The sequence below is a fragment of the Coregonus lavaretus genome (assembly GCF_964263955.1).
Source record: "Coregonus lavaretus genome assembly, chromosome: 4".
In the NCBI taxonomy this organism is placed as follows: Eukaryota; Metazoa; Chordata; class Actinopteri; order Salmoniformes; family Salmonidae; genus Coregonus; species Coregonus lavaretus.
Window position 1 is genome coordinate 42,916,133 of NC_139991.1, and position 26,962 is coordinate 42,943,094.

Below are 26,962 nucleotides of genomic sequence, written 5' to 3' on the forward strand. Positions count from 1 at the left end.
AATAGGCCTAGCTGATTATTGAGTTGCGGCTGTCGGTGAAAAGCATCGACAATATGTGTGACGATAATGTCTCGTGAGTATAATTTAAAATGTTGAAAAGAAGGGGAGGGGTGTGTGGCGAATATATAGGTGAGTCTCTCTCCAGAATGGCTCAGCTGTCTCCTGCCAATTCTTTCATATTAATTGTTTAATTGTGTGAATTGTTTGCCATTTTATTTTTATAAATTCCCCATGACATATGTCACCAGTAGTAAATGTACCGTTAATCCCCATCATTTGGTTTCATTAATTTCTGTTAATGCATGTATTAATTTGTCATTTACCGTTCTCATTCTCTGAGTGGAAACTTTGTTTGCAGAGTTCACAACCTGCTACACTTGTGAGAAACAAGTTTTGGTTTATTTCATAACCATAATTTATGAGATTTTTCAATTTTTTTCATTGTCTTATGTTTGGAGTACTCCATGTGGCGATGAGCATGTGTTTGGTTTCTCTGTCTTGATAATGTTGAGGGAGCGCACGCGCCCTGAGGATGCATAGAAGTAACTGGCCTGCTGCGCGGAAATGTAGGAAAGATCCATTGCAAATTATAATATATTAAAACGATCAGTGGCGATTTTATCATGTAAGTCTTGGTGGGGAAAACAAACAAAGAAATGTGGGATGCATGCCAGCAAAGCCACTAAACAACACTAAACAATACATTAATTGCACTATAACAGTGACAAACAGTGCCCACAATCTGTTAGTGCCTACATAAAGCTGTCCCAACAGCAGAGTCCCAACAGCAGTCCCAACACCTTACCACTGCTACACCTGGCTATCAGAGGAGCCTTGTCATTCAGCCTCATTTACTGCCTTTTAGAAAAACATAACTGATATGGCTGACTTACTTAAACAAATGTGGTTTCTACTGACAATTGAGATGTACAAACTATGGCATAAGGGGACGACAAGCGGATAAGAGGCAATCCGTAATTTCGATTAAGACATTAATGAGCGAGCTAGGACGGACATAGTCAATATAACTATTTGTTCAGCACTTTTGAAATGTACAGCGACAGAAATCAGAACATGGGCCGTTCTTACAGTGTTCTCCCTGTACACCAAGTCAGAACCGTAGGATAGATAAAGGGGGCATATAAGCAGACAATTAAAGCTCTTACAATATTCGATGATTACATTTCTCTAAAACAGGTTATAGGATACATGTGTACCACCAAGTCAGAACAGTAGGTTAAGTTAAGAGAGGAAAATAGACCAAATTATTAGGGTGAGGCACATGGGCTACGAACAGATTACTACACAACATACACTTAGTATTACTTTCTTAGCTACAGTATACAGTGCCTTGCAAAAGTATTCATCCCCCTTGGCGTTTTTTCTATTTTGTTGCATTACAACCTGTAATTTAAATATATTTTTATTTGGATTTCATGTAATGGACATACACAAAATAGTCCAAATTTGTGAAGTGAAATGAAAGGAATAACTTGTTAAAAAAAATCTAAAAAAATAATAACGGAAAAGTGGTGCGTGCATATGTATTCACCCCCTTTGCTATGAAGCCCCTAAATAAGATCTGGTGCAACCAATTACCAAGGGGGGTGAATACTTTCGCAAGCCACTGTACATTACTCCCTGGCATATTACATCATTTATGCATCAGCATACAATACATTTTTAGACTCACCTTGTTGTGCTGTGCTCACTTGAACAGGAAGGTGGTGCGGCAGTCCTTCGTGGGTAAATTTTGTCATCAAAGTCTGGCATTCTCTGGATTGATGGTGCTTTCAAGACAACTGGGAACTCGGAAAAAAACACGGTCGGATCATGATGACGTCAGTGATCTTCAGGCCGTAGCTCTAGAAAGAGGCTAGAGTTCCGGATTTACAATTCCGAGTTGGATGACAGTTCAAAACATATTTTCCCAGTCAGAGCTCGTTTTTCACGAGGTCCCAGTTGTCTTGAACTCACTGAAGTCAGATTTTGCAGTTCCGAGTTAACAGTTGTTTTCAGTGCGGCACAAATCATCCTTCATTGACAGCATGGCCAATGTTGAATGTTTATCATTTTAAGCTTGGAAAAGAGACCCTTAATCCCAGACTTGGGACCACACAGCCACTCCACTGAATAGCAGGCTAGTGATTGTTTTGCAATGCTTGCAGTTAGCCACTGATTCCTTCCAAACCATTTGCGATTTCCAACTTGTTGTGTAATGTTTATGTCCAATGGCCGATGAGCACCGATATGTTTTATCTATAATTTATCTTCATTATATATCTTCATATGACAAGGATTTGCCAGTAGACTTGATTCATGATGATGACTGCTAGCTAAGATTTTGAAAGTATGATGTTGACATGATCAGTCCAATCAAAGCTACTGTAGATATAACGTGATTTGACATTTTATCTGTGGCCAATGACCTTGAGCCTTGTTGGATGGGCACTTCTAATATAACTCTATGCTAGCACCCAAGGGGCTTGAATTTTCGAGCTCTACTCTTAGACTTTGCGGTGACATAGTGTCCCCATGAGTGACAGAACACTGAGCCAATCATGGCGCAACTTGAGAACATTACCAACCCCTACGCTCCGTATTTTCTGCTGGCTGCCCCACCACCACAGAAAGCACTGAGCTAGGCTGAAACACCGGCATTTTGGAGCTGCCTTACTCAAGAAAGCAAAAAAGCGGCTTTATTAACTCAAAGATTTGTATTTATTTTTTACATTGTTTGCAAACGGATATGTGACACGTATTAATGCCAAAATAACATGCAAAACAGGCAAGCCCCCCTCAAAAAAGTATTATATATTTTTTTTTTTGCAAAAAATGTGGGGCTCACCTGCCCTGAATGATGATGGGTCACCACTGAAAATGATAGTAAGCTATTTGAAAAATCTTTCTAGCAATCTCCCCCTTGATAATCACCAGTCCTCGGTGTGAAAGAGCAATGGAAGTTATAGGCCTACTGCTGCATTGGCCTATACAGGCTATGAGTTCCATGCACTCATTTTTTTAGCTGCCAACGGATCACAGTGTATCAATTTGTCCATATGGCTGGTGATCTCGCATTAGTTGACTTTTAACTTCCAGATTTGATCATTTTATTTCAAGATTTTTATGATTAACCACGTGACAATGATTTTGAGAAATGAAAACATTATTATTGAAATGAAACTGTTCCACGAATATGCGCTTAAGAAAATCAAAACTGCCACGCAGATCGGTAGAAATGGTAGGATAAATTGTAAGCTTCCCCAAACTTGAAACTCATGTGCGGCCTATGAAGTATTTTTATAAAATAATTGCCTCCGCGTTTCCATGGTCGGATTTTGCCTATAGTCTACTTTGAAGCAAGGTAAGACATGCCTAATAATATGAAATTACGTATGTTTTCAAAATGAGTACCAACTCCAGCTCACATTGTAAAGTGGTGGGTGACGTGCTGATAGCCTGTTGCCTGCACTTGAATGGCGAATGGGAGGCGCGTTTCAGTTACTAGTTCAGATTTTTTAAAATAATTAATCAATCACCAAAACTGTTTATAAAACGCTATTGCATTTAGAATTGTTGCGCAATGAATGGGTTTATAAAAACATTCATATGCAAATGACCCTATAGATCGATAAGCATGAAGGTCAAATGTATTTACATCAATCAATAAAAAGCATTATTTTGCAATGGGATTTTTTCTTCCAGTCATTTTGGCCGGCAACAGTTTTATTTGTCAGCTTTAAAAAGATGTGGGGGTCCAAAAGCCGGCAATTGATGACTAACGGAAACCCTGCTGCCAAATAATATCAGCACTTATTTTTAGTTTTGGATATTTTCTTTGCCTTCTGTAAGTTTTAAGGAACATTGCATTGTGCCTTGTAATTCCATTAACAAAAACCCATGTATCTTTAAGATATTTTCAAATTGTTCTCCTTCATGAAGAGGGAGTATAATGAATGTTCACAGAAGTAAGTAAAGGTAAACCTACCAATTACTTAGTATTTTTACTGATATCAATTTTTGTTTATGCATTATTAAGTGATTAACACCCGTAATTCTGTTACCAAATCGGTAACAGAATTACAGAAAATCAGTAATGGAATTAATACAATTGAATTGGCTACAATGGTGAAATCATAGTAGTCACAAACCACAGTTGGGTCACCTGCTACTGTCCTCCCTTCCACTGGCATACTGTTATGTTCAACTGATAACTGTTTTCTTTCTCTTTCTGTCGTCTGGTGGTCAAAGCGAGAGTGTGAAAACAGTCTGGACAACTCCTCCCTCTCTCTCCAGTTAATGTTATCTCTCCTGGCACTTACTGATACCCATGAGCCACCTCTTTTTCTATTTACTGTAACCAGCATCAGAGCACCGACTGACACCGGACGTCAATGGACATTGAAATTTGGTCAGTCCGTCCTGGCTTTGATTTCAACGTCCACAGACTTCATTTTTTGGGCCATTCTGGGCTGGCCTTGATTTCCGCATCTACAGACGTTGATTTTTGGTCCGGACTGGCCTTGATTTAGCATAAACATAGACATCCATGATTGGTGACCAGACCAAATCTGAACCAATCATAGACTCTATGTTTTACAAGTTTGTACAGTACGTGAAGCACAGTAGAGTACAGTAAAGAAAGGTAGAGTATAGTACAGTAGAGCACACTAGAGTACAGTATAATGTACTGAACTCTACTGTACGCTACTCTACTGTACTCTACTGTGCTCTAGTGTACTGTACTGTGATACACATACAGTGCATTCGGAAAGTATTCAGACCCCTTGACTCTTTCCACATTTTGTTACGTTACAGCCTTATTCTGAAATTGATTAAATAAAACATTTTTGTGATGAGGTGGTGTTGAAGGAGTCAGGCGCAGGAGGGTAAATCACAGAATAACAGGCTTTCATCCGCAAAATACAGGTTTACGCAGAAATGTGTCAAACACACTCCAGGGCACAAAACAGGCGCACTGGAAAATACAAGGCATTTGGGAAATACTCCCATCGATACAAAATACACGAGCTCCACCAAGCTTCACTAACCTCCACAATAAACAATCACCCACACAGACAAGGAAGCAGAGGGAACACTTATACAATGACTAATGAGGGAATAAGGACCAGGTGTGTGTGTGATTGAAGACAAGACAAATGGAGTGATGATAAATGGATCGGCAGTAGCTAGTAAGCCGGTGACGCCGAATGCCGAAACCTGCCCGAACAAGGAGGGGAGGCAGCCTCGGCGGAAGTCGTGACAATTTTCCTCATCAATCTACACACAATACCCCATAATGACAAAGCGAAAACAGGTTTTTATACTTTTTTGCAAAAAATAATAATACAAAAATAGAAATACCTTTAATTACTTAAGTATTCAGACCCTTTGCTATGAGACTCGAAATTGAGCTCAGGTGCATCCTGTTTCCATTTATCATCCTTGAGATGTTTCTACAACTTGATTGGAGTCTACCTGGGGTAAATTCAATTGATTGGACATGATTTGGAAAGGCACACACCTGTCTATATAAGGTCCCACAGTTGACAGTGCATGTCAGAGCAAAAACCAAGCCATGAGGTTGAAGGAATTGTCCGTAGAGCTACGAGACAGGATTGTGTCGGCACAGATCTGGGGAAGGGTACCAAAACATTTCTGCAGCATTGAATGTCCCCAATAACACAGTGGCCTCAGTCATTCTTAAATGGAAGACGTTTGGAACCACCAAGACTCTTCCTAGAGCTGGCCACCCGGCCGAACTGAGCAATCGAAGGAGAAGGGCCTTGGTCAGGGAGGTGACCAAGAACCTGATGGTCACTCCGACAGAGCTCCAGAGTTCCTCTGTGGAGATGGGAGAACCTTCCAGAAGGACAACCATCTCTGCAGCACTCCACCAATCAGGCCTTTATGGTAGAGTGGCCAGATGGAAGCCACTCCTCAGTAAAAGGCATATGACAGCCTGCTTGGAGTTTGCCAAAAGGCACCTAAAGGACTCTCAGACTATAAGAAACAAGTTTATCTTGGCACCATCCCTACGGTGAAGCATGGCGGTGGCAGCATCATGCTGTGGGGATGTTTTTCAGTGGCAGGGACTGGGAGACTAGTCAGGATCGAGAGAAAGATGAATGGAGCAAAGTGCAGAGAGATCCTTGATGAAAACCTACTCCAGAGCGCTCAGGACCTCAGACTGGGGCGAAGGTTCACCTTCCAACAGGATAACGACCCTAAGCACACAGCCAAGACAATTTAAGAGTGGCTTCAGGACAAGTCTCTGAATGTCCTTGAGTGGCCCAGTCGGAGCCCGGACTTGAACCCAATCGAACATCTCTGGAGAGACCTGAAAATAGCTGTGCAGCGACGCTCCCCATCCAACCTGACAGAGCTTGAGATGATCTGCAGAGACATTTGGTGTTGTTTTGGGTCGAAGCTCATTAGAATAATAGCCACTGTATGCAAATTATGATCTTGCATATTTCTACCTTTTTGTACCTATTCATTATACATCACCATGAAGAGAATGACATATCCATAATTATACATTTCTGTGTAGTACAGATCAGGGACCCATGATTCCGTTACCGTAATTCTGTTACCGGGAGCAGTGGTGGAAAAAGTACCCAATTGTCATACTTGAGTTAAAGTGAAAGTCAGCCAGCAAAATACTACTTGAGTAAAAGTCTAAAAGTATTTGGTTTTAAATATACTTAAGTATCAAAAGTAAAAGTATAAATCATTTAAAATTCCTATTATTTAGCAAAGCAGAATGCACAATTGTCTTGTTTAAAAAAAAATGTCGGATAGCCAGGGGCACACTCCAACGCTCAGACATTATTTACAAAAGATGCATTTGTGTTTAGTGAGTCCGCCAGACCATAAGCAGTAGGGATGACCACGTGTTCTCTTGATAAGTGCGTGAATTTGACTAATTTCTTGTCCTTCTAAGCATTCAAAATGTAATGAGTACTTTTGGTTGTCAGGGAAAATGTATGGAGTAAAAGGTACAATATTTTCTTTAGGAATGTAGTGAAGTAAAAAATGTGCCGATACCCCCCAAAACTACTTAAGTAGTACTTTAAAGTATTTTTTACTTAAGTACTTTACACCACTGACCGGGTGTAAATCCACTTCGCTTACTGTAGTACAATAACCAAAATAGATTTTTTCAAACTCAAGGTGTCATGTCATAGCTGACACCCCATTCTTTCTGCAGATATATTTTAATCTTAATTCGGAGCAGATATTTAAGAGCTTTGGGAAAACGTGTACGCATAAAAAAAACTGAGGGAGATTTTACCGTAATTCTGTTACAAACTTTGCATCTGCACAGTTCTTTTAGTGAATGTGTTTTTGTGAAATGTTCCATGTAAATTGTTCAAAGTAGTCCTTGTGCATAGAGTTGTATGGTTTGTTAAACTTGGAAATCCAAGTTTTTTTGTTTGGCATACATTTTTTAAAGTTAAAAATCTGAATGGCCTTTCACACTTTCTGACGTTGTTTATATCAACACGTTCTTGTTTGAGGGAAAAATGAAAGAATCTATCCTGCATGACATTTCATATAATTTTCCCATTAATTGTCCAGACCATAGTCTTTGACACTCCAAGGTTAATCAGTATGAGATCATACATCAATATTTTTCTTCTAGTGTCAATGCATAGCCAGCTTTCTTTCCGCAACAGAGTAAGTACCGGCACCTCAAATGTTCTACTGCTTGAGTTCAAGCACCTCTTAGGGAGCGTTCACATATCCTCTTGTGATCCAGATCCTAGAGCGTTTGGTACCATGATCTGTGCTATAAAGTGTGTGTGAAATGCAAACGAACCCTGGCTGAAACTAATCCTGGACCTGCAGGAGTAGCGGGTCCAAGATCCAGGATCAGAGTACCAGGTATTGTGATGCGGCAGCGCGAGTGGCGTGGAACGTTTTTGCCTGTTGTAAACAAGCTAGCTCGCTAATGTAATGTACAATGTGCGTCTTGCTAACCGCACCCTGAAACGGTTATTTTCAGGTCTTGTGAAAGCAAAACTGTTTCTGTAGAATTCTCACAAACACTCCAGGAAGCCGAACCAGGGTACTGAATTTCATATGTAAAACGCCCTAAATAATATTATGTCAAAGGTATTGTGGAGTTCCTGCACCTAAATAAACAGTACCGGCACCTTTTTCAGTACAAGTCAAGCGCTGACCGCATCCCTAGGGGGGTTTCACAACTGACAGCCACCACCAAGTCAACACGCTCTTCATCAGTCACTAACTGACTCTCATACTGTTGATGGATGCAGGAATCAGGGAGGAAGCTAAGGAGGATACTCTGTTCTGCCAGGTTCCTAGATAAACAGCAATGGCTTGACCGAAAGGATAATTGTCTGGGGTTTAGATAAACTAATGTTGAGGAATATACCTGGACCATATTCAGATCATAATCCCTAACTGATGTGTTTACGGTCTGATAAACAATCTATTAGGCTAAGTCACTTTGACTGTGATTCTGAAAACTGAAAATATTTTTGCCTTGTGTAAGACATTTTCAGCCTGACAAATGATTCAGTAAATCTAAGGCAAACTTTCTAGATAAGAGATATCAGGTTTACAGTGAGGGAAAAAAGTATTTGATCCCCTGCTGATTTTGTACGTTTGCCCACTGACAAAGAAATGATTAGTCTATAATTTTAACGGTAGGTTTATTTGAACAGTGAGAGACAGAATAACAACAACAAAATCCAGAGAAATGCATGTCAAAAATGTTATAAATTGATTTGCATTTTAATGAGGGAAATAAGTATTTGACCCCCTCTCAATCAGAAAGATTTCTGGCTCCCAGGTGTCTTTTATACAGGTAACGAGTTGAGATTAGGAGCACACTCTAAAGGGAGTGCTCCTAATCTCAGCTTGTTACCTGTATAAAAGACACCTGTCCACAGAAGCAATCAATCAGATTCCAAACTCTCCACCATGGCCAAGACCAAAGAGCTCTCCAAGGATGTCAGGGACAAGATTGTAGACCTACACAAGGCTGGAATGGGCTACAAGACCATCGCCAAGCAGCTTGGTGAGAAGGTGACAACAGTTGGTGCGATTATTCGCAAATGAAAGAAACACAAAATAACTGTCAATCTCCCTCGGCCTGGGGCTCCATGCAAGATCTCACCTCGTGGAGTTGCAATGATCATGAGAATGGTGAGGAATCAGCCAAGAACTACATGGGAGGATCTTGTCAATGATTTCAAGGCAGCTGGGACCATAGTCACCAAGAAAACAATTTGTAACACACTACGCCGTGAAGGACTGAAATCCTGCAGCGCCCGCAAGGTCCCCCTGCTCAGGAAAGCACATATACAGGCCTGTCTGAAGTTTGCCAATGAACATCTGAAAGATTCAGAGGAGAACTGGGTGAAAGTGTTGTGGTCAGATGAGACCAAAATCGAGCTCTTTGGCATCAACTCCACTCGCCGTGTTTGGAGGAGGAGGAATGCTGCCTATGACCCCAAGAATACCATCCCCACCGTCAAACATGGAGGTGGAAACATTATGCTTTGGGGGTGTTTTTCTGCTAAGGGGACAGGACAACTTCACCGCATCAAAGGGACGATGGACGGGGCCATGTACCGTCAAATCTTGGGTGAGAACCTCCTTCCCTCAGCCAGGGCATTGAAAAATGGGTCGTGGATGGGTATTCCAGCATGACAATGACCCAAAACACACAGCCAAGGCAACAAAGGAGTGGCTCAAGAAGAAGCACATTAAGGTCCTGGAGTGGCCTAGCCAGTCTCCAGACCTTAATCCCATAGAAAATATGTGGAGGGAGCTGAAGGTTCGAGTTGCCAAACGTCAGCCACGAAACCTTAATGACTTGGAGAAGATCTGCAAAGAGGAGTGGGACAAAATCCCTCCTGAGATGTGTGCAAAGCTGGTGGCCAACTACAAGAAACGTCTGACCTCTGTAATTGCCAACAAGGGTTTTGCCACCAAGTACTAAGTCATGTTTTGCAGAGGGGTCAAATACTTATTTCCCTAATTAAAATGCAAATCAATTTATAACATTTTTGACATGCGTTTTTCTGAATTTTTTTGTTGTTATTCTGTCTCTCACTGTTCAAATAAACCTACCATTACAATTATAGACTGATCATGTCTTTGTCAGTGGGCAAAAGTACAAAATCAGCAGGGGATCAAATACTTTTTTCCCTGACTGTATGTGCCTTATCAATTGCTCTCTCAAGGGTAGGCTACTCTCTGAAGGATAGACTACATGTCCTTCGGGGACGCCATCTGGATCCAGTAAGAATTTAAGAGGATCATTTTAGACCTCTGTCCATTTAAACCATGACAGCCATCTAGCTCCCCATCACTGCCCTTCTCCCTCTCAAAGTGACCTTGTTATATTCCCATAAACAATCCCCTTTCTTCCCGAGCCCAGGAGAAAAGGCAATAACTTGTCAAATGAGACATTTTCTTTTCCAATGCCATTCCCGCAGGCCCCACCCCAAAATCAGCCCTTAGCCCATCATTGATGGAGCGGCCAATTTGTCTGCCAAAACGTCCTTATCAGGGAAACCTTGGGAGACAAAAGATGGAGTGCAGAGCCAGGGTCCTTATCACTGTGGCAGACCCTCAGCAGACCTGCATCACGCCTGATAACGCCTCTTATCGCAGCCACTGATGTCACCCCAAAGTGGCAAGGATTTATTGTCCTTGCCACTCAAACTTTTTCCCCTTTTCTATTTATTATCCATCGCCTTACAGACGGAAGAATAGGGAGCAAAAAGCTCCCAGGCGATTGGTTGGGAGAGAAAGAGGAGGAGCTGAGTAGGTCAATGGGATTAAGGTGAGGTTTTTAAGTCAAATCAGGAGCTGAGGTACATATTAGCTGGTGTTAAACTGCATGGTTAATTTGAGGAAAATCTGATCAGCAGTTGTTTGTTTGAGGTTTTGTGAATGTCGGCAATGCTAAGAAGAAAAAAAGTAAGCAGGTGGGGAATTGGATAGATGACCATTACCATGCTTCAAATCCCAATTGGGTCATAGTAATAAGGCTCGAGTAGAGCTGTGTCGATGAATGTATCATTGTACCTTGACAGTTGTCTTCTTGCTGGCAGATGGTTGACTGATTGACAGTTAGCAGAGACAATTAACTTCAGATATCTTGGGTTTTAGTTGCTGTTTTAACAATATGAGCTGTTCAGCATGGTCTAATTCGGAAACATTACTTTTGTGTGTTGAGTTTCATGTATTTTTTTATGCATCTCATCTAAAGTAAGGAGAACTGATGGGGGATATTACTGAGCGAGTAGGAGCTGGAAAAAAGGTCTGACAGGCAATAGAATGAGTCCTTTAGCTCAAATATTGTCAGACTTTAACGGCACTGGTGCTCTCTGAACTCACTTTGATCTGTCTGTACTCTCTGTCCCTTTAAAGGCAGTCTAATTGAGAATGCAAAAGTACTTTTAGAGCCCTAAAATAAATAACTACTTATTTTACTGTTACATTTTGATGGGATGAAAACAACTTTCTGTCAGTTATGCATGTCATTTCCTTTTTCTTGCTTCCTTTTTAATCTTGCTTAATTAAAGCAGTGGCCTCTCTCTGTGAATGATAATGCATTTCTTGATGCATTTTTAATCAGGAGAAAATTGGGAGAGTAATGGAAGTTATTCTGATATGCGTCTCTCATTTTCCGACAGTAAAAGTAGTGGAGGCATTTCCCTGGAGATTCCTTTTCTCTTTCTCTGTGCCTTTTCTCCTCTACCCTCTTTTGACAAATGCGTGGTAATGGAAGGGTTGTTGTGAAATTGGTATTCTTTTCAAAATGGAGTCTGACCATAGAGAGGCTTTTAGTTTGTCAGTTGTGTGTGATCAGATGAGAGAGCGAGAGAAAGAGGCTGTGCTGGGTGGTTTGAAGTGGGGCTGTCGCATTGTGAGAGGAGTGGCAGACTGGGGAGGAGGAGAGGAAGAGAGGGGTGAGAGAGTTGGGTGGGGGGGGGGGGGGTCTCTTCAGGCACCTGACTAGAATGAAAGCCACAACGTTCCTCCCTTCTTTTGGGGTGGAGGTAATCATGTTTCTGCAGCCAGTCACTGAGCTCTCTATCCTGTGGCTGACTGACTGAAGCTGGCCTGTGGACATTGAGGGAGAAATGAAAACAAGACAAAGAACTGTAAAAGAAAAGAGGAGGAAGGGAAGGAAGGAAGGAAGGAAGGAGAATAAAGAAATAAAGCCTCTCTGAGATAGCTGTGTGCAAGACATTCACTCCAAATGAAACTTCAGGGGTGCTGTTTTTTGGATAGAAGTAAAAAGTAGCATTTTGATTTGCTGACTCAAAGATGACCATACAGTAAAATGTAGATGTTGTTGCCGGTATATAGGCCTATACACCTATCTATACAGAGTATAATATAGTACTCTGCTTAGGTCTAGTATTCAGAATGTTTACTACAATCAAAGATACTGGGGTCAAACACTTCTTAATCATACACAAACACACCTACACTCCCCTTCATATGTATTTAGACAGTGAAGCTAAAATTATGAATTTGGCTAATATATTCCAGCATATGGGATTTGAGAGCAAATATTTCACCTTTTATTTGAAGGTATTTTCATGTATATCTGTTTTACCGTTTAGAAATGATAGCACTTTATGCATCTAGTCCCCACCCCATGTGAAGAAGTCATAAGTATTTGGACAAATTCACTATTAGTGTATCAAAGTAGGTAAAAGTTTACACGCAATGACCCTCAAGCTTGTGTGGCGACAAACTCGTTGGATGCATTTGCAGTTATGTTATGCCTAATAGTAGCTGAATGGTGAATGATGACTGGAGAAAGTTTATTTTCTAAGTGAGTAGATAAGATGTTTCTGAACACTTCTAAGTTAATCCTGATAATGCCATGATTGAAAAAAATCATGACTGAATGGATCATAAATATTGATGAGTGAGATGCTGTTTAGAGGCTACAAAAACATGCTCACCTTTAATGGGGGAGGTTAGCATTTCTTGGTTGGTATGATCACTGTGCCTCTGTAACCATCTCTCTCATCATTAGTCACGATTCATTCATGATTATCCATAATCATGTGTTCAGAAACATCTTCTATTCTTACTTACAATAAAAATCACTACAAAATGGCACAACACAAAACAACCGAAACAAACCACAAATGCATCCAAGTTTGTAGTCACAAGCTTGATGTAGTCATTGAGTGCAAGGAAATGACTACTAAGTTAATTTGTCCAAGCACTTATGCATTAGATATTTTTACACATCCTCCCTTGTCTTTGCGGTTGAATCTGTGCTTGAAATCCTCTACTCGATTGAGGGACCTTACAGATAATTGTATGTGTGAGGTACAGTCATTCAAAAATCATGTTTACCACAATTATTGAACACAAAATGAGTCCATGCAACTTATTATGCAATTTGTTAAGCACATTTTTACTCCTGAATTTATTTAGGCTTGCCATAACAAAGGGGTTGTGTATTTATTGACTTAAGACATTTCAGCTTTTAATTTTTTATTAATTTCTAAATTGTTCTACAAACAAAATTCCACTTTGACATTATGGGGTATTGTGTGTAGATCATAGACATAATCTCAATTTAATACATTTTATATTCAGGCTGTAGGTTAACACAACAAAATGTGGAAAAAGTAAAGGGGTTTGAATAATTTCTGAAGGCACTGTACATATGTAGGGGAGTGTATACTTGTGTGTGCCAAAACCATTTAGGGGAAAGGGCTACTTTTGGCTTTTCACTCCTGATCAATATCAGCATCATAGAGCAATTCTAGACTCCCTAAGCACCAGGCTAGTGACTGGGTAAAGGATACAGCCGACAGCAACGACAGGCCTTGTAAATGGTGTTATTTGCAACAGACAGCACAAGATGGAGAACAGAAAAGAGCCATCATAGCATCTGAGTAGAGTGGGGGAAGTTGACTTGATGTTAAGGATATTACATTCTTAGATGTGTAGCCTCAGTAGTTCGAAGGGGGGGTTGCTGAGTTTGAATATGGTGTTACAGATCCGAGTGGGAACAGTTTTTTTTTTTATAATTTAGGGCTTAAAAAGGAAAGTTGAGAGTATGCATACATTTGAGAGCGAGCACGGAGAAACTCCTGAGGGGCAAAACATCCATCAGCATGGTAGCAGTTTGCTTACAGGGCTTTGACTTAAGTTTGGATAAAAGGTTTTGCATTCAGTTCAACTGCCAGCTGCTTATAATTTAATACATGATCAAAAGTCTAACTGATGTGTTTTTTCTCTCTGTGTCTCTCAGGTTCCCCCAAGGTCCGAGCGGCTGTAGAAACCCCAGAAAGCAGCAGCCATGTTAGCCTGCCTACAGAGACGGCAGCAGAACCTCTCGTCTCAGCGCCTGGTCTGCACCCCCAAGATCCTGGATGCTCCGCCACAGCAGCCGCAGCCCAGCACACGAAAAGGTGAGTCCCCGTGTCTCTGCTCTCAGCAGCACAGGACAACAGCCTCAGACTCTACATTTCACTACAGAGCCCCATTTTGTTTCATTTGTTGCACTGTGTTTGTATCTCAGTGTGTAGTGACAGTGGGATTTCGGGAAAGCACGTTTCACTTTACACACACAACAGTAGTTAGTTCAGAGAAGTAGAGCGTTAAACCAGGGTAAACCAGACTCTCCTGTAGCAACCATTTGTTCCACTGAGCCTCCATCTGATTAAGTTGATTAGCTTCAATTATGCCTCTCATCTCTGTGCTGCATCAGAGGTGTGGAGTTCTGCCTGCAGGGCTAAGGAGAAGGAGACCACAGGGCTGTGCTGTGGTGAGGAAGGGCAAGTTCACCTTGGCTTGTCTACCGCTGCCTGCCTGGCTGGCTGGTCTGCAGAAGAGAACCATGCATGGTTGAAATCTCCCCCTCAGATCTGTGTGAATCCTCTGGGTCTTATCACAGGTAGTCATCTTGCACTCTTTAATTTAATACTTAAGAGCACTGATCAAGGATGGAGCGGAACGCTGTTATGTTGGCTGGCCTGGTCGTTTCTGATGATGATGATGATTGCCCTGCCAAGGGCATACTAGCACACAACCCCCCACACCTTCTCCTAGTCAGCCCTGAACTCAATATAACTATTTTAAATGTTTTACCTTATATGCGTCTTTCACACATACAGTGGGGAGAACAAGTATTTGATACACTGCCGATTTTGCAGGTTTTCCTACTTTCAAAGCATGTAGAGGTCTGTAATTTTTATAATAGCTACACTTCAACTGTGAGAGACGGAATCTAAAACAAAAATCCAGAAAATCACATTGTATGATTTTTAAGTAATTAATTTGCATTTTATTGCATGACATAAGTATTTGATCGCCTACCAACCAGTAAGAATTCCGGCTCTCACAGACCTGTTAGTTTTTCATTAAGAAGCCCTCCTGTTCTCCACTCATTACCTGTATTAACTGCACCTGTTTGAACTCGTTACCTGTATAAAAGACACCTGTCCACACACTCAATCAAACAGACTCCAACCTCTCCACAATGGCCAAGACCAGAGAGCTGTGTAAGGACATCAGGGATAAAATTGTAGACCTGCACAAGGCTGGGATGGGCTACAGGACAGTAGGCAAGCAGCTTGGTGAGAAGGCAACAACTGTTGGCGCAATTATTAGAAAATGGAAGAAGTTCAAGATGACGGTCAATCACCCTCGTTCTGGGGCTCCATGCAAGATCTCACCTCGTGGGGCATCAATGATCATGAGGAAGGTGAGGGATCAGCCCAGAACTACACGGCAGGACCTGGTCAATGACCTGAAGAGAGCTGGGACCACAGTCTCAAAGAAAACCATTAGTAACACACTACGCCGTCATGGATTAAAATCCTGCAGCGCACGCAAGGTCCCCCTGCTCAAGCCAGCGCATGTCCAGGCCCATCTGAAGTTTGCCAATGACCATCTGGATGATCCAGAGGAGGAATGGGAGAAGGTCATGTGGTCTGATGAGACAAAAATAGAGCTTTTTGGTCTAAACTCCACTCGCCGTGTTTGGAGGAAGAAGAAGGATGAGTACAACCCCAAGAACACCATCCCAACCGTGAAGCATGGAGGTGGAAACATCATTCTTTGGGGATGCTTTTCTGCAAAGGGGACAGGACGACTGAACCGTATTGAGGGGAGGTCAAGACCTACAGGAAACGTATGATCTCTGTAATTGCAAACAAAGGTTTCTGTACCAAATATTAAGTTCTGCTTTTCTGATGTATCAAATACTTATGTCATGCAATAAAATGCAAATTAATTACTTAAAAATCATACAATATGATTTTCTAGATTTTTGTTTTAGATTCTCTCTCACAGTTGAAGTGTACCTATGATAAAAATTACAGACCTCTACATGCTTTGTAAGTAGGAAAACCTGCAAAATCGGCAGTGTATCAAATAATTGTTCTCCCCACTGTACATGCACGCTCTGCCATTTTAACACTAAACGCACAGTGCTTGCAGTTTATTATTCAGGTGTTCTCTGATATTTATGCTGCTTTTTGCTACGGTATATGGCTGGGACGATACGTACATGGTCAAAGAAAACCCTGTTGTCATGGCCGCTCTCGCTCTGAGACATCTATGACATAGGGGAGAGTGGGGTATGTTGAGGTGTTTTTTACATTTTTATCACCACGTCAAGGGAAATATAGTATTCTTTCTAACAAATCTAAATCTAAATATATTTCAGGATGTCGTGTATCCCTGGAAATAATCAGAATTCATGTAAATTTTTTGAAAACATAGCTTGTCCAACAAAATGTGGTCTCTTGGCACAGCTTGAGCAGAGGGACAGGGTAAGTTGGGCTCCCGAGTGGCGCAGCGGTCTAAGGCACTGCATCTCAGTGCTTGAGGCGTCACTACAGACCCCCTGGTTCGATTCCAGGTATAGGCCGTCATTGTAAATAAGAATTTGTTCTTAACTGACTTGCCTAGTTAAATAAAGGTAAAATAATAAAAATAAAATAAATAAGTTGCGCCGCCTTGGGGTAAGTGGGTGATGGTGTCCTGTGACAGTGGGTGATGGTGCTGTTAGGTCAAATTCATGTAATGGGGGTGTGGTATATTGTATATCTTAAATTAGGGCTGTGCGATATGGCCAAAATATCATATCTCGGTATACATTTTCTTTATTTTCAGTCTCCTGAGGGGGAATAGGCTTTGTCGTGCCCTCTTCACGACTGTCTTGGTGTGTTTGGACCATGATAGTTTGTTGGTGATGTGGATACCAAGGAACTTGAAGCTCTCAACCTATTCCACTACAGCCCCGTCGATGAGAATGGGGGCATGCTCGGTCCTCTTCTTTTTCCTGTAGCCCACAATCATCTCCTTTGTCTTGATCACGTTGAGGGAGTGGTTGTTGTCCTGGCACCACGCGGCCAGGTCTCTGACCTCCTCCCTATAGGCTGTCTGGTCGTTGTCGGTGATCAGGCCTACCACTGTTGTGTCATCGGCAAACTTAATGATGGTGTTGGAGTCGTGCCTGGCCATGCAGTCATGAGTGAACAGGGAGTACAGGAGGGGACTGAGCACGCACACCTGAGGGGCCCCCGTGTTGAGGATCAGCATGGCGGATGTGTTGTTACCTACCCTTACCACCTGGGGGTGGACCGTCAGGAAGTCCAGGATCCAGTTGCAGAGGGAGGTGTTTAGTCCCAGGGTCCTTAGCTTAGTGATGAGCTTTGAGGGCACTATGGTGTTGGACGCTGAGCTGTAGTCAATGAATAGCCGGGGCGGCAGGTAGCTTAGTGGTTAAGAGCGTTGTGCCAGTAACCGAAAGGTCGCTGGTTCTAATCCCCGAGCCGACTAGGTGAAAAACCTGTCGATGTGCCCTTGAGCAAGGCACTTAACCCTAATTGCTCCTGTAAGTCGCTCTGGATAAGAGCGTCTGCTAAATGACCAATTTATTTATTTATTATAATAGCATTCTCACGTAGGTGTTCCTTTTGTCCAGGTGTGAAAGGGCAGTGTGGAGCGCAATGGAGGCTCTGGATAAGAGCGTCTGCTAAATGACTAAAAATGTAAAATGTAAAAATGAGATCATCTGTGGATCTGTTGGGGCGGTATGCAAATTAGGGTGGGTCTAGGGTTTCTGGAATAATGGTGTTGATGTGAGCCATGACCAGCCTTTCAAAGCACTTCATGGCTACAGACGTGAGTGCTACGGGTCGGTAGTCATTTAGGCAGGTTACCTTAGTGTTTTGGGGCACAGGGACTATGGTGGTCTGCTTGAAACATGTTGGTATTACAGACTCGGATAGAGAGAGGTTGAAAATGTCAGTGAAGACACTTGCCAGTTGGTCAGCGCATGCTCGGAGTACATTTCCTGGTAATCCGTCTCTGGCCCTGCGGCCTTGTGAATGTTGACCTGTTTAAAGGTCTTACTCACATCGGCTACGGAGAGCGTGATCACACAGTCGTCCGGAACAACTGATGCTCTCATGCATGTTTCCGTGTTACTTGCCTCGAAGTGAGCATAGAAGTAATTTAGCTCGTCTGGTAGGCTCGTGTCACTGGGCAGCTCGCGGCTGTGCTTTCCTTTTGTAGTCTGTAATAGTTTGCAAGCCCTTCCACATCTGACGAGCGTCGGAGCCGGTGTAGTACTATTCGATCTTAGTCCTGTATTGACGCTTTGCCTGTTTGATGGTTCGTCGGAGGGCATAGCAGGATTTCTTATCAGCTTCCGGGTTAGAGTCCTGCTCCTTGAAAGCGGCAGCTCTATCCTTTAGCTCAGTGCAGATGTTGCCTGTAATCCATGGCTTCTGGTTGGGGTATGTACGTACAGTCACTGTGGGGACGACATCATCGATGCACTTATTGATGAAGCCAGTGACTGATGTGGTGTACTCCTCAATGCCATCAGAAGAATCCCGGAACATATTCCAGTCTGTGCTAGCAAAACAATCCTGTAGCTTAGCATCTGCTTAATCTGACCACTCTTTTATTGACAGAGTCACTGGTGCTTCATGCTTAAAGTCCCCGGCCACTAGGCTCGCCGCCTCTGGATGAGCGTTTTCCTGTTTGCTTATGGCCGTATACAGTTCATTGAGTGCGGTCTTAGTGCCAGCATCAGTTTGTGGTGGTAAATAGACAGCTACAAAGAATATAGATGAAAACTCTCTTGGTAGATAGTGTGGTCTACAGCTTATCATGAGATACTCTACCTCAGGCTAGCAAAACCTTGAGACTTCCTTAGATATCGTGCACCAGCTGTTGTTTACAAAAATACATAGACCACCACCCCTTGTCTTACCAGAGGCTGCTGTTCTATCCTGCTGATACAGTGTATAACCCAACAGCTGTATGTTATTCATGTCATCGTTCAGCCACGACTCGGTGAAACATAAGATATTACAGTTTTTAATGTCCCTATGGTAGGATATAAGTGCTTGTAGTTCGTCCACTTTATTATCAAGCGATTGTACGTTGGCCAATAGTATCGATGGTAAAGGCAGATTAGCCACTTGTCGCCGGCTCCTTACCAGGCACCCCGATCTCCTTACGCGATATCTCCTTTTCTTTCTACTGTGAATGACGGGGATGAGGTCCCTGTCGGGGGTCTGGAGCAAATTCCTCTCGTTCGACTCATTAATATATGTAGCTAACATATTCATGTTTTGCGTTTTTCCTCTTTAATTTAGAAGATACTGTTGCACAAACAACATGCTGATTTAGGTCTACACCATCACTGATATTATCAGGCTGTATAGCTCATTACGTTTGCTTTGACTCAGTACATTTATTAGCTAGTTAGCTAGCCAGCTAACTAGCGATTAGCATTAGTGGCTAACACGATTTATGGCCAACTTGCTAACCGCATCGTTGTCATCAACATAGTTGACCCCGTGTAGCTCAGTTGGTAGAGCATGGCGCTTGCAATGCCAGGGTTGTGGGTTCGATTCCCACGGGGGGCCAGTATGAAAAAAATAAAAATATATGTATGCTCTGGATAAGAGCGTCTGCTAAATGACTAAAATGTAGTTGCATCGGCAGAGAGAGAGAGAGAGAGAGAGAGAGAGAGAGAGAGAGAGAGAGAGAGAGAGAGAGAGAGAGAGAGAGAGAGAGAGAGAGAGAGAGAGAGAGAGAGAGAGAGAGAGAGAGAGAGAGAGAGAGAGAGAGAGAGAGAGAGAGAGAGAGAGAGAGAGAGAGAGAGAGAGAGAGAGAGAGAGAGAGAGAGAGAGAGAGAGAGAGAGAGAGAGAGAGAGAGAGAGAGAGAGAGAGAGAGAGAGAGAGAGAGAGAGAGAGAGAGAGAGAGAGAGAGAGAGAGAGAGAGAGAGAGAGAGAGAGAGAGAGAGAGAGAGAGAGAGAGAGAGAGAGAGAGAGAGAGAGAGAGAGAGAGAGAGAAACACACGGTATGCCTACATTCAGATATAGATCTCTCTGTTCAATATCACTTACCCTTACATTTCTGGAACAGGGATTTCGTTTTGATGTGCAAGTTCTCTGCATTTGAGGCTACTAAGCCCATTAAACTGGTCCGCAAGATTCTTCATATGTTTAGCAAATTCAGACTCCATGTTATCAGATAAGACCTTGTGTGCCTCTGCTACTCTATCATAGCCTCTCTTTCGAACAGGTACATGTTCGTTCTGTTTTTTTGTCAATGTACCTCTTCAGTGTCATTCAGTAAATGTGTTCATCCCTTGCTGCTGCTCGAATGGACTTCTTCCCTTCTCTCACTTCCTTGGCTGCTCGCTCAATAACCTCTAGGGGGGCTAGACTCCTGTTTGTTTTACGGGGCATGATGATGTTTGCTCTGTAACAATAAAAAGGCACTATCTTGAGTTCATATGCATGACACATTGCAAAGATATTATGCATAAAACTGACAACGTAATCATTATTCGTATGGGGCATGGTGGCCCCAACTGATGTATAAAACAATCTACTTTGGTTTAGATACAAGCATCATGAAACATATAACACATCAAATTAATTTGATCCCATGTCTTCCTTCACAGACTAAATGAAATGACCTCTTCCTAAATATTAGGTCACATGATTCATTTTGTGTATTGTTACCTCAACTTACCCCACTCTCCCATATGTAACATAAGCTAGAGATGACCTTATTCTCTAACCAATTGAGGACCTTCCTTTTGAACTTGGATCAAAGAAAAGGCTCTCTCAAGCACATGTGTTAATCAGTTGATAAGTGATTGCAAGCCATGTTATCCATGTCATAAACAGAGATTTCAAAAGACAGTGTTTATTATCCCCACTGCCAGTGCACATTATTATCAAATTTTATGAGAGGAGATGTTGTGGCAGTTTTCGGCTGATGAAACCAGCACAGGACATTCTGAGTTTACGTATCACATTTCCATGATTCAATTCAGAGATAATGTTTAATCTCTGTGTTTTATACTGCTCTGACAGATTTCTGTGGAAGTTTATGACATGAATTTATGGGAAACTGCATATCACGCCATGCCTATCCCCACATAGCTAGTGTAATAACATGATATGAGATTTCTTTTTGTGATATAAATTGCATATGGAAAATGCCTAAATTGTCTGAGTGATTAACCTCAAGGCCGATGAGTAATTGTGTGGAGACATTCTGACTAAATGCAAGCTGATGGATTTGGAATGTATATTGTATTTCTCTAGCTTCACTTGCCAGATTTGGGCCATGAAAACAAATCCTGTGTATCCCCAGCTTTTCTTCACATTAAAACCTTTCACTAATGCTCTCTGGGAGACTAGCAGCCTCTCTTCCCTATCTCATATCCCCATGTCCCTCAACTCTCTCCATCTCTCTCCCGGGGTGAAACGCCCTTTTTGTCTCTCCATTATTAAATATTAATTGGGAATCAGTAGAGCACTTGTCTGCTAAATGCTGGAACAGAAGGACCTAGTTTGCCTCAGGCAGAACCACAGGCACCTTTCACATCCTGTTTACCTGCAGGACTCATTCCTCCCTCCCGTGTGTGTGTGTGTGTGTGTGTGTGTGTGTGTGGTACTACAAAACAGCTAACTTCCTAACTTCCTGCCATGGGCAAAGAGAAAATGTGAGGAAATTGTATAACTAATCTTATGACGTGTTCATATGCTATCGGGGGGGTACGCCAGTGGTGTGTGTGTGTGTGTGTGTGTGTGTGTGTGTGTGTGCGTCTGTGCGGAGCGGTATCCTTCCCCCCTTCCCTCCAGCACTAACCTGACATTTCAAGCACAGCCATATGAAACAAACTGCTCCGCTGATTGGAGCCTGCTGGTTAGACTTGAGTAAACCCAGAAGAGTTCTCTAAAAGGTTTTTGAGTTGATGTTTTTCCCATTGGGATTCTGCGTTGAAAGAGAATGTGGTTTTCACACAGATATTTGTTGAAAAACTTTTGCAGAGGATTCACAGAGGTTACAGATTTAGATAAACGGACCATTCAAATGGATGTCTGTGGTTTAGTTTCACAGAGGAATCCCTGACAATGCCAACCCATCTCTTAAATATGAGGAAGTGTGTGACTGAGTGCGACGGTTTATGTGATGAGAGTTAATGACTGCTCTGCTCTACTCTGCTCTTGGCCTGAACGGCAGATCAGAGCCGGGAATGCTTTTTCCCACGCTGCCGGCCTGTCGTTCCGGAGGGCTCTTTTAGAGCGGCGCACTGCTTTCCCCGGGGCTGCTGAGCAGAGTGGCACAGAGACAAATGGGGAGTGACACTCGCGTAAAGAGGGACCCGCCTGAGTCTCTTCAAGCACAAATAACTAAGTGTTCACCACTGAGGTTATTCTGTTCCACAACCAACACCCCTCATGAAGAGATTAGAGAGAGAGAGAGAAAGCGAGGGATAGATGGATGTAAATGGGTTGAAGGAGTGCAGTTTCTCTTTATGTGTGAATGAGAGCGGGCGGCCTTATGTTCCACCCGGGACGAAGAGGACTAAGTAGTGAGAGCGAGGGAGAGGTAGAGTGAATGGAGTACTAGGCTATGTATTTTGTGTGTGTGTATGCGAGTCAGAGAGAAAGTGTGTACGTATCAGTGCTTCAGCTTTGTCTCTCCTTCTCTCTCATTCTGTGTCTTGGGGATGATGAGCCTCTGGTTTGCCAGGGTCAGGAGCTCAGGAATAGTATCCTCAGTGGTGTTGAGTATGTAGGTCTGCACACAGAGGACTTGGAACACAGGGGCTCTGTCCACCCTCTCTCTAACCTCTCTCTAACTTCTCTCTTCCTCCCTCTCTCTCTGTCTCTCTTCACTCCTGATCTATGTGAGAAGGCCTCAGTCTCAGCCCCAGCCCAGAGACCCAGCTAACCTCCTCAGACTCCATTAATATTAATGCATGTTAATATGGATACAGAGGTGAAGAGAGCTGCAGGCTCTGCATCTCAATGCCTCTGCTATATAAGGGCACCGACCTGTGCACAGCTAGAGACACGATTCAAATGCTCTACCATAAGATCCATACTGCGCCCTAGATCCCCACTCAACTTTTCATGCATGCATGAGGGTTCGGACTTCATTTTCATTCAGAGCAGTTACTGTATCCCTTGGTCAAATTGAAATGAAAGTAAAGGAACCATGTGGAGCTGTATTGTATATTGTATTGTGGTGGACGTGAGGCGGGTCCAGATAGTCAATACGAGTCGTCCTTGCTCTGCCTGAGCAGCAGGGGGGTTAGTCAATTACAGAGCCTTGGCGCTAGGAGCTGAATGGAGGCGGGTTCAATTAATTACATGGTCCTAATGAGTGGGTTTATTAGGGCCAACTGTGCTCGTACCAGAGGTTGTCATGGCAATGCGGAGGCCTAGGTTTTTATGCGTTAATCAGCATAGTTGTCAAGGACAGTCTGTGGTTGTGTAGGGCAGGTAGATACGGTTACTGTATAGTGGTGTTGATATTAATGTTTGGATCGCCATAGTGAAACACTTGTGTGTAACATGATGTTTGGCAGTGAGTGTTATATGTGTTTGCTTGTGATTCTGAGAACAGTACTAATTAACCTCCATGTCTGAGTGCCTCTGTGTGGCGGGTCCCCAGTGAGGATTAGCTATTAATCATGTTTATTGCACAAAAATGTTAATCATAAAAGCGTTTAACACCAAATACTTTTCTTACGACCTAGACTTTGGGCTTCTTGCCCTGTTTTTCTAAAATGTGTCCGCTAAGGATAGAACACCACCAAGCATAGGCCTACATTAGTGGTCTGGTGTTTATTGTAATAGAGGGAGTGGTAATGGTCATTCTGTTCGGTTCCTTTTGTTGGTCTTGGGGTGTTTGTGAGAACCAGAAGAGCAGCAGTTGAGTTCTGTGGAACTGGAAATTCGATGATCCACTCCAACTGCAGTTTTTAGCCCTGGCTCAGGGGCTTGTTTTGCCCGTTAATCAGTGATTCACTTAAACAGCTCCAAAACAACGAGCTCTCCACTCTGATCAGTGGGGTATTGCGTTAAGCTTGACCATGGGAAAAAAGATTAGCCAGCTTCCCGCGACTGAAACATCGTGTGGGATTGTACGGGGGTGGATTCGTTGCAGGGTTACGAAAGACTGGCATGGTGAAGAATACTCAGCGTTGTACATCACCAATCTGTTTCTCATTGACAGTTATGGTTGACAGATATATTTTAAACCTTAACTATTAGGCCTACACACATTCATGCATGGAAATGTGTGCACACACACTAAACCTCTCTCTCTCTCTCTCTCGCTCTCTCTCACACACTCACACTCACATACAGATACTCACATGTGGTCCTCTGTAGCTCAACTGGTAGAGCACGGCGCTTGTAACGCCAAGGTAGTGGGTTCGATCCCCGGGACCACCCATACACAAAAATGTATGCACGCATGACTGTAAGTCGCTTTGGATAAAAGCGTCTGCTAAATGGCATATTATTATTATTATTATTATTATTATTATTATTATTATACTCGTTATCAGGTTGCTGAAAATTGTTCATTTCATTTCCAGAATGTGCCTGTGGTTAATTCTGGATGGAGAAATTCTTTAGAAACTACAGGAATAGACTCTGACTTCAGACTTTAGCTCTCTCTCTGGCATACAGTGGATATAAAAAGTCTACACAGCCCTGTTAAAATGCCAGGTTTTTGTGATGTAAAAGAATGAAAGAAAGATAAATCATGTCAGAACTTTTAAAAATAAAAACCTTACAATAAACTGGTTGCATAAGTGTGCACACCCTCTTATAACTGGGGATGTGGCTATGTTCAGAATTAACCAATCACATTCAAACTCATGTTAAATATAAGTCATTACACACCTGCCATCATTTAAAGTGACTGATTAATCACAAATAAAGTTCAGCTGTTCTAGTAGGATTTTCCTGACATTTTCTTAGTTGCATCTCAGAGCAAAAGCCATGGTCCGCAGAGAGCTTCCAAAGCATCAGAGGGATCTCATTGTTGAAAGATATCAGTCAGGAGAAGGGTACAAAATAATTTCCAAAGCATTACATATACCATGGAGCACAGTGACGAAAGACAGTCATCATCAAGTGGAGGTAAATATGGCACAACAGAGACATTACCAAGAACTGGACGTCCCTCCAAAATGTATGAAAAGACGAGAAGAAAACTGGTCAGGGAGGCTTCCAAGAGGCCTACAGCAACATTACAGGAATTGCAGGAATTTCTGGCAAGTACTGGCTGTGTGCTACATGTGACAACAATCTCCTGTATTCTTCATATGAATGGGCTATGGGGTAGGGTGGCAAGACGGAAGCCTTTTCTTACAAAGAAAAACATCCAAGCCCAGCTGAAGTTTGCAAAAACAAACATCAAGTCCCCCAAAAGCACGTGGGAAAATGTGTTATGGTCTGATGAAACCAAGGTTGAACTTTTTGGCCATAATTCCAAAAGGTATGTTTGGCGCAAAAACAACACTGCACATCACCCAAAGAACACCATACCCACAGTGAAGCATGGTGGTGGCAGCAACATGCTTTGGGGCTGTTTTTCTTCAGCTGGAACCGGGGCCTTAGTCAGGGTGGAGGGAATTATGAACAGTTCCAAATACCAGGCAATTTTGGCACAAAACCTTCAGGCGTCCGTTAGAAAGCTGAAGATGAAGCAGAAGTTCACCTTTCAGCACGACAACGACCCAAAGCACACATCCAAATCCACAAAACATTGGCTTCACCAGAAGAAGATTAATGTTTTGGAATGGCCCAGCCAGAGCCCAGACCTGAATCCAATTGAACATCTCTGGGGTGATCTGAAGAGGGCTGTGCACAGGAGATGTCCTCGCAATCTGACAGATTTGGAGCGCTTTTGCAAAGAAGAGTGGGCAAATATTGCCACGTCAAGATGTGCCATTCTAATAGACTCCTACCCAAAAAACTGAGTGCTGTAATAAAATCAAAAGGTGCTTCAACAAAGTATTAGTTTAATGGTGTGCACACTTATGCAACCAGGTTATTGAGTTTTTTATTTATTAATTTTTTCCTCAAAGATTTCAGTTTGTTTTTCAATTGAATTGTTCATGTTATAGGTCACATTAAATGTGGAAAAAGTTCTGACATGATTTATCTTTGTCTCATTCTTTTACATCACAAAAACCTGGCATTTTAACAGGGGTGTGTATACTTTTTATATCCACTGTAGCTTCTCTTCAGATCCTAAACACTGAGTTCACACTGAGGCAGTTCCGGTGCACAGCAGCACAGCAATCCTCTTAATTCCAGGTTTGATCTAGCAGCCCTCAGGTCATTGGTTCATTTGAACCACCCTAACTGCAATGATATGCCATTCGTGCCACTGCCAATGGTATTAAATTGATAAGTGACTTTAATATTTGAGCGGGTGAGTTTCAAACCAGCAGAGGCCTGTGTGTTGCCACATGAGCCCGGCACTGTGGTGGCATGGCCGCACTGCGTCTTTGTGCCGCTGACAGGGCTGTAATCTGTGGACTTATGGAGCGAGACGGCCTTTGAAGATGAGTTAGCATTCAGAGTGTTTTGAAGTGTTTACGGAAAACCAAGCCAATCTGGAGGATCA

The 26,962-nt window shown here is 42.5% G+C and overlaps 1 protein-coding gene across 3 annotated transcripts in view; it reads left to right on the forward strand.

Moving 5' to 3' along the window:
* Positions 1 to 26,962, forward strand: part of LOC311127364 (protein FAM222A-like) — a 51,554-nt gene that overhangs the window by 17,167 nt on the left and 7,425 nt on the right. For all 3 annotated transcript variants that reach the window (XM_084159206.1, XM_084159205.1, XM_084159204.1), the window contains one exon: positions 14,282 to 14,441. In XM_084159206.1, the coding sequence (XP_084015332.1) occupies positions 14,330 to 14,441 (112 nt within the window). In that variant the 5' untranslated portion in view covers positions 14,282 to 14,329. The remainder of the gene's footprint in view (positions 1 to 14,281; positions 14,442 to 26,962) is intronic.